The 13963-nt window shown below is 47.8% G+C and overlaps 1 protein-coding gene across 4 annotated transcripts in view; it reads left to right on the plus strand.

Annotated features, from left to right (window-relative positions):
* Positions 1-1197: 1197 nt before the first annotated feature.
* Positions 1198-13963, plus strand: part of MYB (MYB proto-oncogene, transcription factor) — a 28204-nt gene continuing 15438 nt past the window's right edge. For 2 of the 4 annotated variants that reach the window (XM_035538437.2, XM_035538438.2), the window contains exons 1-9: positions 1318-1440; positions 4928-5045; positions 6653-6724; positions 7452-7544; positions 7976-8196; positions 9737-9971; positions 10753-10833; positions 11229-11333; positions 12668-12925. In XM_035538437.2, coding sequence (XP_035394330.1) covers positions 1418-1440; positions 4928-5045; positions 6653-6724; positions 7452-7544; positions 7976-8196; positions 9737-9971; positions 10753-10833; positions 11229-11333; positions 12668-12925 — 1206 coding nt within the window. In that variant the 5' untranslated portion in view covers positions 1318-1417. Of the gene's footprint in view, positions 1441-4927; positions 5046-6652; positions 6725-7451; positions 7545-7975; positions 8197-9736; positions 9972-10752; positions 10834-11228; positions 11334-12667; positions 12926-13963 lie in introns of all 4 variants that reach the window. The other 2 variants (XM_035538439.2, XM_035538440.2) reach the window with 2 other exon arrangements.

A 13963-nucleotide genomic window follows, 5' to 3' on the forward strand; every position in this document is an offset into this window, starting at 1 on the left:
AGTCCAGCTCCAGAATCTGGGTTCAAAACAGAGCTGAGTTAGTTTCCCAGTTCTCCCAGTGCCATTAGCATTAAAGCACTCCCTTCCTGGCAGAGAAACGCTGTGCAAAGACGGGAAGATTTCACCGCACAAAGTACCTTCCCCCTGCACTTAGTCCCCTGGTGCAGCAGACCCATTTCACAGCTAGGCAAATGGAGGCCGGGAGGCGGGCAGCTCCCGTCGGAGGTGTGAGCAGGGCGAAGCAGGCACGACACGCTCATCACTCGGGACAACGAGCGATCCCGTGAAGACGCCTCCTCACGACTAGGGAAGACGGGCGGGCAGGGCAAATCCCTCCCGCTGCAGGACACACGGGGCCCGAGGGCCCGAGGTGACCCGACGGGGCGGTCGCCGCCCCCGGCCGCCCCCCCGGGGCTCGCCCGCGGTCCCGCGGCGGGAGGCGCGGCCCCGCCCCGGCCCGGCCCGGCTCGGCTCGGCCCGGCCCCCTCCGGCGGCGGCTCATTGATGAGCCGCGAGCCTTTGAGGAAAGGGCGAGAGCGCCGAAAGCGCTGCAGAGCCCCGATTTTTCAAAGTGCAGCGTAGCCTGGGAACTTTGCATGTTTCGCCATTTTTCGCGTCCTGACTCATTTCTGTATCAAAAAAATGTGCTCTTTGGAGCTCGGCGGACACCCACCGCCTCTCCCGAGCGGCGGCGGCACATCCACAGCGCCTGGCAGCGGCGAGGGGAACTAGAGCAAAAATCCCCCGCGCCACGGGCAGCACCCCACTGTGTCCCCCTGTTCCCCCCCCTGCATTTCACACTTTCCGTCGGGGGGCGAGGGCTGCCGCGGGCAGCGCAGCAGGTGCACCCAAACAGAGCCCCTAGGACCGGCGGGGAGGCACCGAGGCACCCACCGCGAGTCGCCGAGCCCCCCCCCCCCCCCCCCGGAGCGGGGCGGGGATCCCCGCTGCCCCACGCGAGGTGGGGGTCCCCGTGTCCCCCCGACGTGCCCCCAGCGAAAGCCCTCCCGGCGCGGGGGCTGCGGCCGCACCTTCGAGGGGGTTGAGGGCGGGCAGCGGCGGGAGGAAGGGCGGGAGGCGGAGGGCGGTGGGGGGGGAGGAACGGGGGGGGCCCCGCCGGGCGCAGCGCCCCGAGCCGCCCGCCCCGCGCCCCGCCGCCGCGGTACGGGGCCGCCGCTCGGCGCCAGGCGCCTGCGCACTGCAGGGGCGCCAGATTTGGCGGGAGGGGGAGTGTCCAAAAGGCCTTTGTTTGATGGCATCTCTGTTTACAGAGTTTACTCTTTAATCTCAACCTGTTTCCTCCTCCTCCTCCCGCGGCTCCTCGGCACTCCGGTGCGCGGCGGCGGAGCGCCTGGGCGCAGCCCGGCAGCAGGGCGCGGGCTCCCCCCGTCCTCCTCCCCCAGCGGCCGGTGCGAGGATGGCCCGGAGACCCCGGCACAGGTAACCCGCCTGTCACACGGCGCCGCGGACACCTCGGACCGGGGGGCAGCGGCTCGGCAGACCCCCGACCCCCGCCCGGCACCGGGGCACCCCGCGGCACGGCAGCGCCGGGAGCCCCCCGCCCCGAAGGCGCCGGCAAAGCGGCGGTCCTCGGACGGGGAGGGCGGCCCCGAGCCCCCCACGCGTGCCGGGGGGACCGGGGCTGGGTGCCCACGGCACGGCGGGGCTCTGCGCCCCGCAGCTGCCCACCGGGAAGATGTCGGGCGCAGGTAGCGCGTCCCGTCCCGTCCTGTCCCGTCCCGTCCCGTCCCATTCATTCATTCAGTGCCGGCGGGGTGGGACGGCAGGTGGGCGGCGGGCGCGGGGTTGGACTCTTTTTTTTTTTTTTTCCTCTCCTTTTTTTTTTTTTTTCCCTCTTCTTCTTGGCTTGATTTTGCAGCCGCGGCCCCTTTGCCGTCAGGAGCGCCGGTACGATTGCGCCCCGCCAGGTTTGGCTTCTTCCCGCACACGCCGCTCGCCACATGCCGGGGCGCGGCGGCGCGGGCGGGCGGCTGCGGGAGCTGCGGCTCCGACGGGGCGCTCGGCGGGAGCTGTCACCCGCGGCTCGCCTCCGGGACGGGGGCGATCCCTGCCGCTCCGTGCCGTGCCGTGCCATCCCGCGCCGTGCCGTGCCGCGCCGCGCCGCGCCGTGCCGTGCCGTGCCGTGCCGTGCTGTGCCGCGCCAGGGGCCGGGGGCAGCGGCGCCCCGGGGGCTGCGGGCTGGGCTGGACGGGACGGGACGGGACGGGATATAGATGGATGGCGTGGCGGCGTCCCCCGCTGCGAGGCGGTCGCGCAGTGCGGGCTTGTTGTCTAATTAGCCGGGGTCGGCGGGTCGGACACGTGGAGGCTTTTTCTCTTTCTCTTTGCAGCCCGGCATCCTCCCCGCTTCCCCTCCCCTCCCGCCGGGCTGCGTGTGACAGGGGAGAAAGTGGCGCTCCCGCCTTTCCCTGCCCGTCTGCGGACGGCATTCGGGACCTCGGGGCGCGTTCCTAAGGGAAAAGGGGGCTCGCGGGGCGGCAGCGGGCGCAGGGCCGCCGGGCGAGCGCCGGGCCGTACTTTCGGTGCTGGCGGGGGGGTGCCGCCGGGGCTGGCTATGAATCAGCCGGGCTGTCTCTCCCGACAGCGAGGGGCAGCCGTCGCCTGCCTCGCGGGCGCCTCCCGCAGGACCCCGCCGGGTGCGGGCTCGGCCGCCGGCGGCGGAGGGGGCGGGGGGGCCGGGGCTGCGGCAGCGCCGCGGGGCGCGGAGCGGAGCGGGGCCGGCGGCGGGAGCGGGCGCGGGCTCTGCCCCGCGGGGCCGCTGCCCGAATTCCTTCAATCACGGGAGCAGCGGCGAGTCATTTCCTCTCCGCCCCCCTTTTTTTTCCTTTTTTTTATTCTTTTCTTTTTTTTTTTCATTTTTTTCATTTTTTCTTTCTTTTTCTTTTTTTTTTTCCTTTTCTTTCTTTTTCCCTTACTACTTTTTTTCTCTTCCTTCTTTTTTTCTCTTCTTTTTCTTCTTCTTTTCTTTCCTTTTTTATTTTTTTTCCTTTCCTTCCCCCCCTCCCCCCCCCCCCCCCCCCGTAACGTTACCCCCTTCACCCCCTGCCGCAGGGAGCCGCGCCCGGGGGGCAGAGGCGCAAAGCGACGCTTCTCCCAGCGCCCGCTGCTCCTTTGAAGATGCCGGGCGTCCTGAAATCCCATGGCCCCTCTCCTGCTGGAGAGCACGGGTAGCACGGCGGGGCTCGCTGCGTGCCGCGGCGGTGCCCGCCAGGCCCCGGTTATTTAAATAACCCGGCTGCCTCGCTGGCATCGCGGCGCGATGGCTGTGCCCCGCTGCGGGACGCGTCCCGGGTCCTTTTACCGCCTGCGAAACTCGTTTTCAAACCGATACTTGGAAATGGAGCCGCAGAGCTTCCTTTGGCATCCGGGCAGTCGCCCAGCTGTCTCCGCGTGTCGTTCCGAAAAGCGAACCCGCCGTCCGTGCGGGCCCCACAGCGCTGCGTTGCCTGTGGGGCCATGCAGGCTGTGGGGCTGTGGCACCGGGGCGTGAGGCAGGGGCACCCCGCAGAGACCGGGGGGGAGGCCGGTGGCGTCAGGGCGGGCACCGGAAAGCATCCTGCCACACGCAGGGTTCGTGGCACATGCCGCAGGCCTGAGGGCTGAGGGCGTGATTAGCCCCGCGTAGTTTCGGAGAGTCTACACTCAGCAGCTTGCATCTGGGGAGGTGTTGGCATCTTGGCTGAACAGCCCGTGCTTCCCTCGCTGCAGCTCGACTTAAAACGTGATCTCCCGACAACGGGATAACAGGGGAAACAATGCCCGGTGGTTACCTGGCGGAGGGTACAGTGGATTGTTTTATTACGAAACGACTTGATTTGAATGTCTCAGTCACACCTAAACATGCCGTACCATACCCCACCATCAGATACATCACAGATAGCTTAACATCGTCCCTTTTCTAGCACTGTGGTTTCCATCGCTCAGCTAAAGTGTCAAAACTGCTGTTCATATCTTAGAAGCTGGAAATAAAACATTTCCCACCAGAGAGACAGCTCTTGTTGCAAAACACTCCTTTAGTTAACTGGGTAGAGCAAGGGCTGTTTGTGAAAGCAGTAATAGAGTCCTTTCTGCCCATGGATAGCCTCTGGGGAAATCCCTTAGTCATGAATTAGGTGAGTAGCAGAGTATTTCAAAAACACTATGAGGTATTTAGAAGTGGAGTAGAGGTAATAAAGTCTTAAGTTAGCAAACTGGGTAGTATAAAATAGCTCAGTCATTCATCTGTTGGTTGCAGGATATTAAATATCCTTGTCCTCGGCCCTTGTCTGTCTAGACCCATAAATGGCAGGCACGTTTTACATTAGTTTATTGCACATTAATGCTACCACTTACTGGCTTTACTTAATTAGAGAAACCTCTGACTTCACATATAGGGTTCATAAAGATAGTCTCAGACAAGGTTATTACTGGTCAGCTTTTTGTATTTGCACACAGTCTATCTTATTTGGGAACAGTAGCGCTATCTGTTCTATTAAACAAAAAAACCCCCTAATATTTTTCAGAACGTGTGGCATGAGTTAAAGATTTTGAGCGTGTACTTGTGTAATGGACACAGCCTCTAGTTCTCGTTATTGTCCCAAACATTGTATTTTAATTTGAAACCTTCATTGGTTGAAAGTTTGCCAAATGTGTAATTCACCACTGATCTAACAGTATGAACAGGTCTAAACATGCACAGTAATAAGAAGGTTGCCAGCCCTTTGCTTGTATCTGTGGATACCAAAAACAGCAGAACCAGTTCGGAATACTAGAACAACAGAATGCAGAACAAAATCTTGTTGTGCAAGTTTTAAAACTTTTATCTGTGTAACCTTTGTAAAGATTGTAGTGTTTTCTGTGTGCTTTGTAATTAAGCAGCTCAAGTCCTCATGTTCTGCTCTGTGTCTCCCTGTGTTTCCTTCTGCAGTATATACAGTAGTGATGATGATGAAGAAGATGTCGAGATGTACGATCATGATTATGATGGTCTGCTTCCTAAGACCGGAAAACGTCACCTAGGAAAAACCAGGTGGACCCGTGAAGAGGTACATACGAGTTCATTCATCTCCAGCATGTGAAAAGCCGGAGAGAGAGCAGGGATCACGTTCTTCTCTGAGTTACTTATTTGCATGCTAACTTCAATAACAATGCCATGCACATGAACAAGGATGTTTTCCACCTATTAGTTACATTCAGTGCTTTACTTAGCTTTGAGAATCACTGTTTTCTTTTAAATAAAACCCATGAGCGCCATTTTTTTAAAATGGCCACCAAGGTCTATGTTACAGGTATCTGAGTCAGTGCAATCCCTGTTGGAGAAACAGCTCAAGAGTCACCTGCAGCAATGCTGGGCTGTTAGCGCTGCCTCTTTTTGTTTGAGAATGGTTGCCATGCGAGGACTGGCGTGTGCTCAGTGTCCCACAGCAGCAAACAACTGTGGCAGACACTGCTGCAGTCCTTTTGTGCCATTTGAAATTTGCACTGTAATTGCAGCGTTATGATTCTGAGTGGAAATAAATTAAAAGCTGGAAGAAAGAAACCCAGCGGTACCAAAATTGAGCATTCAGAATGTGTTTTGCTTCTGAAGGTCAGAATGCGTCTTAGTCACACTACCCTTGTGCTGACTTTCCAGATAAATTCTGGTATCAAACTCCTTCGCCAGGTGGATGTCCTGTGGCCATTTAACTGGTTTGAGCTTATTGTGAAATACATTAATACGGTTATTAAGTTATGTTTTGACTTTCTCCTCTCTGACAATGTATATTGATATATAAACAGTGGCAGGTCACCTCTTGTAAGCGTTTTTTATTTTTTTAAATCATAGCCTGCTCTTGCAGAGATGGATGTGGTCGTGATACAGTGTGGGAGGAAGGGATGGCAGCGTAGCCCAATGGCCACTTTCCTGTCACATGAACTGGGAGCAGACTGGGAGGCGCTAATGGGGAAGGGGAGGGTCGCTGCCCTCCTCTTATCTCTTGGGGCACTTCTCTCTTGTGTTGCACGACCTCGATCTTTCCCAGGACATGACATTGCTTTCTTTTGTCTTCAGGGTCTATATTTCTGGCCTTACTATTAAAAATGCTGGGACAAATTTCTTGCTGTTGCAAGTATGCAAAACTCCCTCACAACAATCAGGAGCAAAAAGGAGCCATTAATTTTGTTGTGCATTCATTGTACGCGGACCAGCAATGAGCAAATTACTGGAACTCCCATTACTTGCAAGACATTTAAAGCTTGAGGCTGTGATTTTCAGAGGTCTCCAGACAGCTGGGTGCCTGAGTGTTACTGAATTTCATTGTTTTTCTGATGCTTGGCATCTAAACATCCATGTGCTCCTGTAAATCCAGTACTAGAGTAACAGTTACATTGCTTTGAGCAGTAAAATGGGAATGTCAATGCAAGTCAAACAAGAGCACAGAAAAAGTCAGTCTTCCTCCTACAGCACAATAAAGAACCTACCAAAATCAATTTCTCCTGATCTAGGCAATTAAAAATATGAGAAGAGTACAGACCACCTCTCCTTACTCTCAGGACACGACCGAACAAAAGAAATAAATGCATAAGGAGCTAAAAAGGGGCCACTTTTTTTTGAATACATCTCATCTGCATTTTAAGAGATTGCAATATTAATTTTTTTTTTTTAATGATTCAGGATGAGAAACTGAAGAAGCTTGTGGAGCAGAATGGCACAGAAGACTGGAAAGTCATTGCCAATTTCCTTCCTGTAGGTGGACATTGGTTTCTGTTTCCAGTTCTAGTGACAACTCTTTATCAGAGGTTTCCAAGTAAGGGAAGGGGGAGTGGCTTTTCATAGTTCATTTTTTTTTTGCAGAAGATATAAAACCTCCACAGTTGGGGACCTCAGAATTTTGGTTAGAATATTGTGGAAACCCTTATCTTAATTTTCCTTGCATTTCTCAGGAGGGGTTGGGAAACATCAGACAGGCTACAGTGGAGGGTAGGGAGATGTTGCACAGTAGATGGTCAATATAACACTGAAACAAAATGTCTTAGCACAAAGGAAAAGTAGCTTTGGTGAATTATAAGTGAGTGGTTTAGAAAATAATTGTTTTGTGAACACTTCAGGTCTTATAGAAATACTACATGTGAAAGCATGACAGCTATTGTACCAGATGGTGAAGATACAGCTTGTGTAGTTGTGGCCATACAGTCATAACTGCAGAAACTATGGAAATATTATCAAATTCAGTGAGCAAGCTGACAGTTCGGCACCTTCTTCTTAGACTTCCCAAGTCTTAAGTGTTTAGTACAGTACAGACCTACTGTACCACTCACATGTCTTCAGTTCAATTACAAAACTCCCACGTGTTTAGTCATCGTAGTTGGCAGTGGAATATGTTGGGGACAAGTGTACCTAGATAAGAACATTATCAGTCTATGTTCATCTGTTTCAAAGAATGATCTACTTTGCATGTTTTACATTTCATTAGAATCGGACAGATGTTCAGTGCCAGCACCGATGGCAGAAGGTACTAAACCCAGAACTTATCAAAGGTCCATGGACTAAAGAGGAGGATCAAAGGGTAATCAGTTTTCCTTTCCATCTGATTAATACCTTAATAATGGATTCCATGTTTTGGGGCAAAACTCCAAGAGACTTCAGTGGTCTCACCTCTAATGTGGCCTAAGGCAGGACTGATCCTTTAGCATCAATGTTGAGTATTTGTTTGCATTGTGCTTTCTGAGTTTTCTACACAAATTAATTCATGTTGCTTTACAGCACTGTCACATAGAAATGCAATCTAGAAATGTCTTAATTATTGCCAGATTTTTTTCCTTTTGGGTAAAAGTATAAATGGGAAATGGGGAACCTTAATCATGTGTTAGTTTTACCTTGGCAATTTTGAGAAATGTTGTTGAAACTGTTGCTCCACCACAGAAAAAAAAAAAAACAAAAATCATTGATTCATTATGCATCATTAAATACAGGCAGTTTTTATGTCCTTCTTTGAAGGTAATAGAACTCGTGCAGAAATACGGTCCAAAGCGCTGGTCTGTCATTGCTAAGCATTTGAAGGGAAGGATTGGAAAGCAGTGCAGGGAGAGGTGGCACAACCATTTGAATCCAGAAGTGAAGAAAACCTCCTGGACAGAAGAGGAAGATAGAATTATTTACCAGGCACACAAGAGACTGGGAAACAGATGGGCAGAAATTGCAAAGTTGCTGCCTGGACGGTAATGATATATACCTTCAGCTTTTAAATAGGAAAAAAAGGGAAAAGCTGCAGGTCTGAGCAGGCTGTTTCAATTGCCTCGGCCTGCACATTATACATCAAAAATTTTGGAATCAAAACCTGGCAAGCCAGTGACATCAATGTGTGTTTGTCTTGGTGGGGAACTGTACTATTTGGTCAGTACGTGGAACAGTACGATATTTTTACGTGCTTTTAATGTTTGCCATAGTCAAAAAAACAGTAAGTAGAGCAAGACCATGACAGTTTCCTAAATGTATGTGCAGTCTTATTTTGTGCTTTCAATTAATCAACAAGATTTCAATTGGTTTAACAGTGAAGGATCAGACTCTGCAAGTGGAACTTTACATTCAGCTAAGGGTATACCTGCAAAGTGACATCCCATCTGTTTATTCAAAATGGTTTAAGAGAAGGCTGCTTCAAACATGTGTAATTGCTCATGAATCATCCAGACATTTTTAACCTGTTAAAAATCCACGTATAAGATAGGAGAAACTGACTTTCTCTGACTCCAGTCGTAGAAATACTTGTCTCATTGAAAATATATCCACAAGTTGTGTGCAGTTTCAGAGATTCAGTATCTTATATGCTCTGTAGTAAAAGTGACTCAACATCAAGTGTAGTCAAGCAAATAATGTAAGCAAAAGAAGGTTTTCCCTTTCCATTTTTATTCCTGTTACCTGGCAAAACATCTTCAAGATGTAACTGTAATGCCTGAGATCATGATATCCTTTTAAGTGTGCATTCCATAAGTTTCTTTTGCCTCCAAGAAGAAAACAAGAAAACAGTTGCCACTTGGAAAGTTTTTCTGTAGCCTTCACACATCACAGATACTGATGTCAACAGTATCGTGTGGTGGTGATTTTTTTTCAAGTAGAGGAGCTGTTGCTAAGAGTACTCTTACAGTCTCACAGAATTGATAAGTTTGCTTTTTCTGATTCATGTATTCGAGAACTTGAATCTTAGTTTCTCTGCAGCTAAGAAAAATCACGACAGCTTTGTTTACTGGATTTGTGTACATAGGACAATGTTGTCATTGTCTAGGTGACCAGTTGGAAAGTTGTTTGGGAGTTAGTCTTTTCACAGCTGTGCTCCATATCCATAGTCTTTCCTTCCAGCAATGGAACACAATAAAACAGTAAGACTTACAAAGATGACGTTGGCAGTCTTCAGGGCAGTCTCAAAGGGTTGTTGGCCTTCTCTCTCACCTTACCTCATGGGAAAGAGGTGAAGCTGAAGTTGTTAATGTCTCACAGTTTGAGTACTTCAAGCTTAGAGATGGCTTCAAAAAGTGTATAAACAACAGTACCCCATTTGTATTTTTCCCTGCCTTTTATAGTGAGCATCTTTCCTGAGAGGCTGAGAATAGCGTCTGTAAAGGTCAGGGCCAGAGGATGGTCAGGGAAGGGCTCGAGGTTTAAACAGAAATGCTAACAGCAGTTTCCTGCCCATTCACCTCAGTCTGAATTGGAAGCACTTGCTTTTAGCACCCCTCACTTTTAACATTGGTATTTCTGTTGCAGGACTGATAACGCTATCAAGAACCACTGGAATTCCACCATGCGCCGCAAGGTTGAGCAGGAGGGTTACCTGCAGGAGTCCTCCAAAGCCGGCCACTCCTCGGCAGCCGCTGGCTTTCAGAAGAGCAACCACTTGATGGCCTTTGCTCACAACCCGCCTTCTGCCCAGCTCCCGGTGGCCAGCCAGCCCCCGCTGGGCAGTGACTACCCCTACTACCACATCACTGAGCCACAGAACGTAAGCTCCCGAGAAACGCTTCTCATTTTTGTTTTGCTTTGTTTAATGGGTGGGTGCGATTTGGCCGTATCTGATTCCAGGAAGAGGGAAGGGTTTTTTCCCAGTCTCCGAGGACATGTTTGAGGTCAGGCAAGGATGGCTTTGGCTTAAGCACTGATGGGTCTATGTACACTTCAAATTGACTGCTGGTGTTCAGGTGGTGGAATCAGGTTTAGCGGTTTTAGTGTATTGTAAGCAATGGAAATGTTTTGAGTACTGTTTCTTACAGTGGTGAATATATATGCATTTTGAAAATCAGTTGAATCTGGTTAATTCTGTATTGTATGTCAAAATCTCCCACGTTCACTTCAGTCATATTCTGCTTATGGGTTGCCTGTCAGAACCAAGTAAACAAGTATTGTTTTTAATCTGATTCCTTTCCTATTAGTGATTAATAATGAAACAGGCCACTGCTTTAAACACTTACATTGTAGAGTTTTAGACGATAATAAATTGCATCTTTTGCATTTTCACTTCAATTTAGAAAAATCTTACAAATGCGTCTATAAATTATTCATCTTTTCTCATTCAGGAAGGGTACATACTTCATATATGAATTTTCTTTCTTCCTCTGTAATGCTCACTGTCATATTCCTAAAAGCTGTTCATTTTGCTTGTAAATGTTTTTGGATTTTTTTTTGCTATTTTGTCTCCATAGCTTATAAATTTTAAAAGCAAATTTTTGTTTAACACAAATTCACAATGCCAGCAGATAACAGTGTCTTTTGTTTTTTTGGCCTAGGTCGCTGGTCAGATCCCATATCCAGTTGCACTGCATGTAAATATTGTCAATGTTCCTCAGCCAGCTGCTGCAGCTATTCAGGTAGATAATTTGAACATCATTTCGAGAGTCAATTTGTTAAACATTTGCTAAGTCAAAATGCAAACATCTTACATTAAGGAAACATTTTAATGTAATATGTGTGGAGAGAAAATGGGGAAGGTGGGGGAGTTCTGACAAGGCTAATAATTGCTTTTTCTGAAGTGAATTTAACACACAATAATTGTCTTCTGGTGTGGTAGCTTTCACTTTCTCCATTTCAAATGTCTGTACTGAAATTCAGCAGGGACTTTGATAGTGGAAAACACAATTGACGTTTGTTTCATCTTTGAGTCTAATTTGGCTATTATAACCACAGGACGGCAAGCCATAAGCATTTTAGTTGCTACATCCTATCAGACCTTTATCTTTTCTTTTCCCTTAACTCTTAATTTCAGAGACACTATAATGATGAAGACCCTGAGAAAGAAAAACGAATAAAGGAATTAGAGTTGCTACTAATGTCGACTGAGAATGAACTGAAAGGGCAGCAGGCATTACCAGTAAGATTGTCACTGTGTGCTTGGATGGAGGGATAGCAGCATTACCCCAGTGCTTGTCTTTTTAACTTTTTACTCCCCCTTTGCCTTCGATACTAATCAAGGCTCTATATTTCCGTTTTAAAAGGATGAAACATAGCACATGTATATTCTGTATCTGCCTTGTAAATTCTTTGATAAAAAAAATCAATTTGCGTGTATTTTACTTTGCAAAATGGGAGCAGGGCTGGGCTCTGTAATATTACATAATATTGGAACCGTGATGATCGTACTAAAATGAAAAATCCCACAGATCTTAAATCAATAGGATCTGCATTTCTGAAAGTGTGCAATGGTTCATGTGATGAAAATGTAGTGCCTGTACGTTAGATTTTTCTTCTCTGTTGTATTCTTCTCTGCAGCTGTGTTTTATACTTTGTAAGCTTCAGACTTGGTGCATGTTTGACAGTTCGTTTTACTTCTCCGAATAGTGTTAGATCCTTCATAACTGCATGTGTGGAACAAATGCTGGCTATTACTGAATTCTCACACTTTGTTGTATATGCCATTGGATGTTAATATGTGAAAAACCTTACTTAGTCACTTAACACCATCACCAAAGCCAAGAATCTCCCCAAATCATTTTTGAAGATAGGTGATAGCCAGCAGTTTCTTTTTTTTTACATATATATTTTTTATTTTTGGGTAATATTTAAATTAATAGTAAAACAACTGCATGCATGATACGTTAGTTTGGCCACTTTTTAACTTTAGTTAATATTTTGCAATTTCTTCTGTTGCATGATCACACTGGAAAGAAACTTCTGTTAATTTGTTCTTCTGCTTTCCTAACCACGTTGATTTGACAGCCTCTTCATTGCATTGGTGTAAGCTGTAGTGTTAGACAGGGATAGAAGAAGAAAAGGAGATAAGCAAACAAAAGCAACTCTAACTCTAAACCCTTTAGCCTTTTACAGTGCTGAGTGCTCACTAGGGAAATCCTGCCGTTTCTTGCTTCTCACAGAAAATGACTTGCAGACAGCTTTTGAACTTTTTGGAGTTAACGCAGTTTGAATTGATAATATGTTAGTCATGATACATGCTCATAATCCTGGAAGTAAATTATGAGGTAACTTTGGGATAACAAATAAGATGCTGATATTACTTAAAACGAGATCTTGCACTGATGAAAGGAAACATCTTGACAAATGTTTCATAGGCATAAGTTTTTAGATAATGATGCAACTACTTTTATCTTTCCTCCAGTGGCATCTGACACCTTGTGCAATTTCATTGCTAAGTTCCTTCTGCCTTTTCCCCCCCCCCCCTTTTTCTTTTTTTTTTCCTTCTTCTTTTAGACACAGAACCACACGTCAAACTACCCCGGCTGGCACAGCACCACGGTTGCTGACAATACCAGGACCAGTGGTGACAATGCACCTGTTTCCTGTTTGGGGGAACATCACCACTGTACTCCATCTCCACCGGTGGATCATGGTTGCTTACCTGAGGAAAGTGCATCCCCCGCACGGTGCATGATTGTTCACCAGAGCAACATCCTGGATAATGTTAAGAATCTCTTAGAATTTGCAGAAACACTCCAGTTAATAGACTCCGTAAGTAGAACTGCCGCCTCAGGTGAATTTGTGTGTGGTCAAGGAATAAGGGGAGAGGAACTGGGACCATCCTAAAAGTGTTTTTCTTCTTTGTTTTTGTTTTTTCTTTTTCGAAGTAACTTCTAACTGCTACAAGATCTGAAGCTTAGCTTCTGTATAACGACACACGGTTGCTCATAAATGAAGCCCCCATTTGTGAAAGCGTGTGCTTTTTGTGGGTGTCACCCTTTTCTGCTGCATCTTGTTATTGGGAGTGTGATTCTTAGCAAACTACACAATAGGAGTTTGAAACAGTCTCTTACTATGTTGCATCTCCTTAAACTAAAATCAGAGACGCTGTGGAAGATTTTAAACACTGAAACAAAACTTTTTTATATTTGAAATGACACATGCTGTAAGTTTATGTGTGGCTGCTCATGTATCTGCATCCTTTTCTAAAACTTTTTGTCGTAGCATCAATAGCTGCTTCTCAAGACTTAAGGAGCTTGTCCTTGCATATGTGAAGAAAACGTGGATTTTAACTTATAGGCAGCTGAGTGACATTGATATGTCTTCTTCTCATTATGGTCTCCAAGAAACCATGTGTAACAGGCATGGTGCGTTGAAATAGGTTTGTTGGTGGCACCCTGCTTCGGCTGCAGAGATGGCTGCTTCACGCAGTGCCATGTCCCATTCAGCATGTCCAGAGCAGTAATGCTGGTTTAGAGGAGACCAGTCTTGGTTTAGAGTCCAAGGCGCTCATTTCTCTGTAATGATTTTCTGTCTTTGTACCCTGCAGAAAATGCTGGACAAGCAGATAGTAAGGACCTCATTTGACTCATTGTTTCTTTAGAAGCTCAGTTGCCAGCAACACTGCTAGGGTGATAGCTTGATATGCTTGAGGTATCGACTGAAAACACACAAAAGCCATCAGAGTATTACTACTCGAATAAACAGGGTCAAGTGGAAATGAATTGGGAAAGACTTTGCTGGTGGTGGTTACTGGTATATCCTAGCGCTGTATTTTCATGAGGTGGCACTATACACTGTCTTATAGCT

This window comes from Cygnus atratus, chromosome 3 (genome assembly GCF_013377495.2).
Source record: "Cygnus atratus isolate AKBS03 ecotype Queensland, Australia chromosome 3, CAtr_DNAZoo_HiC_assembly, whole genome shotgun sequence".
In the NCBI taxonomy this organism is placed as follows: Eukaryota; Metazoa; Chordata; class Aves; order Anseriformes; family Anatidae; genus Cygnus; species Cygnus atratus.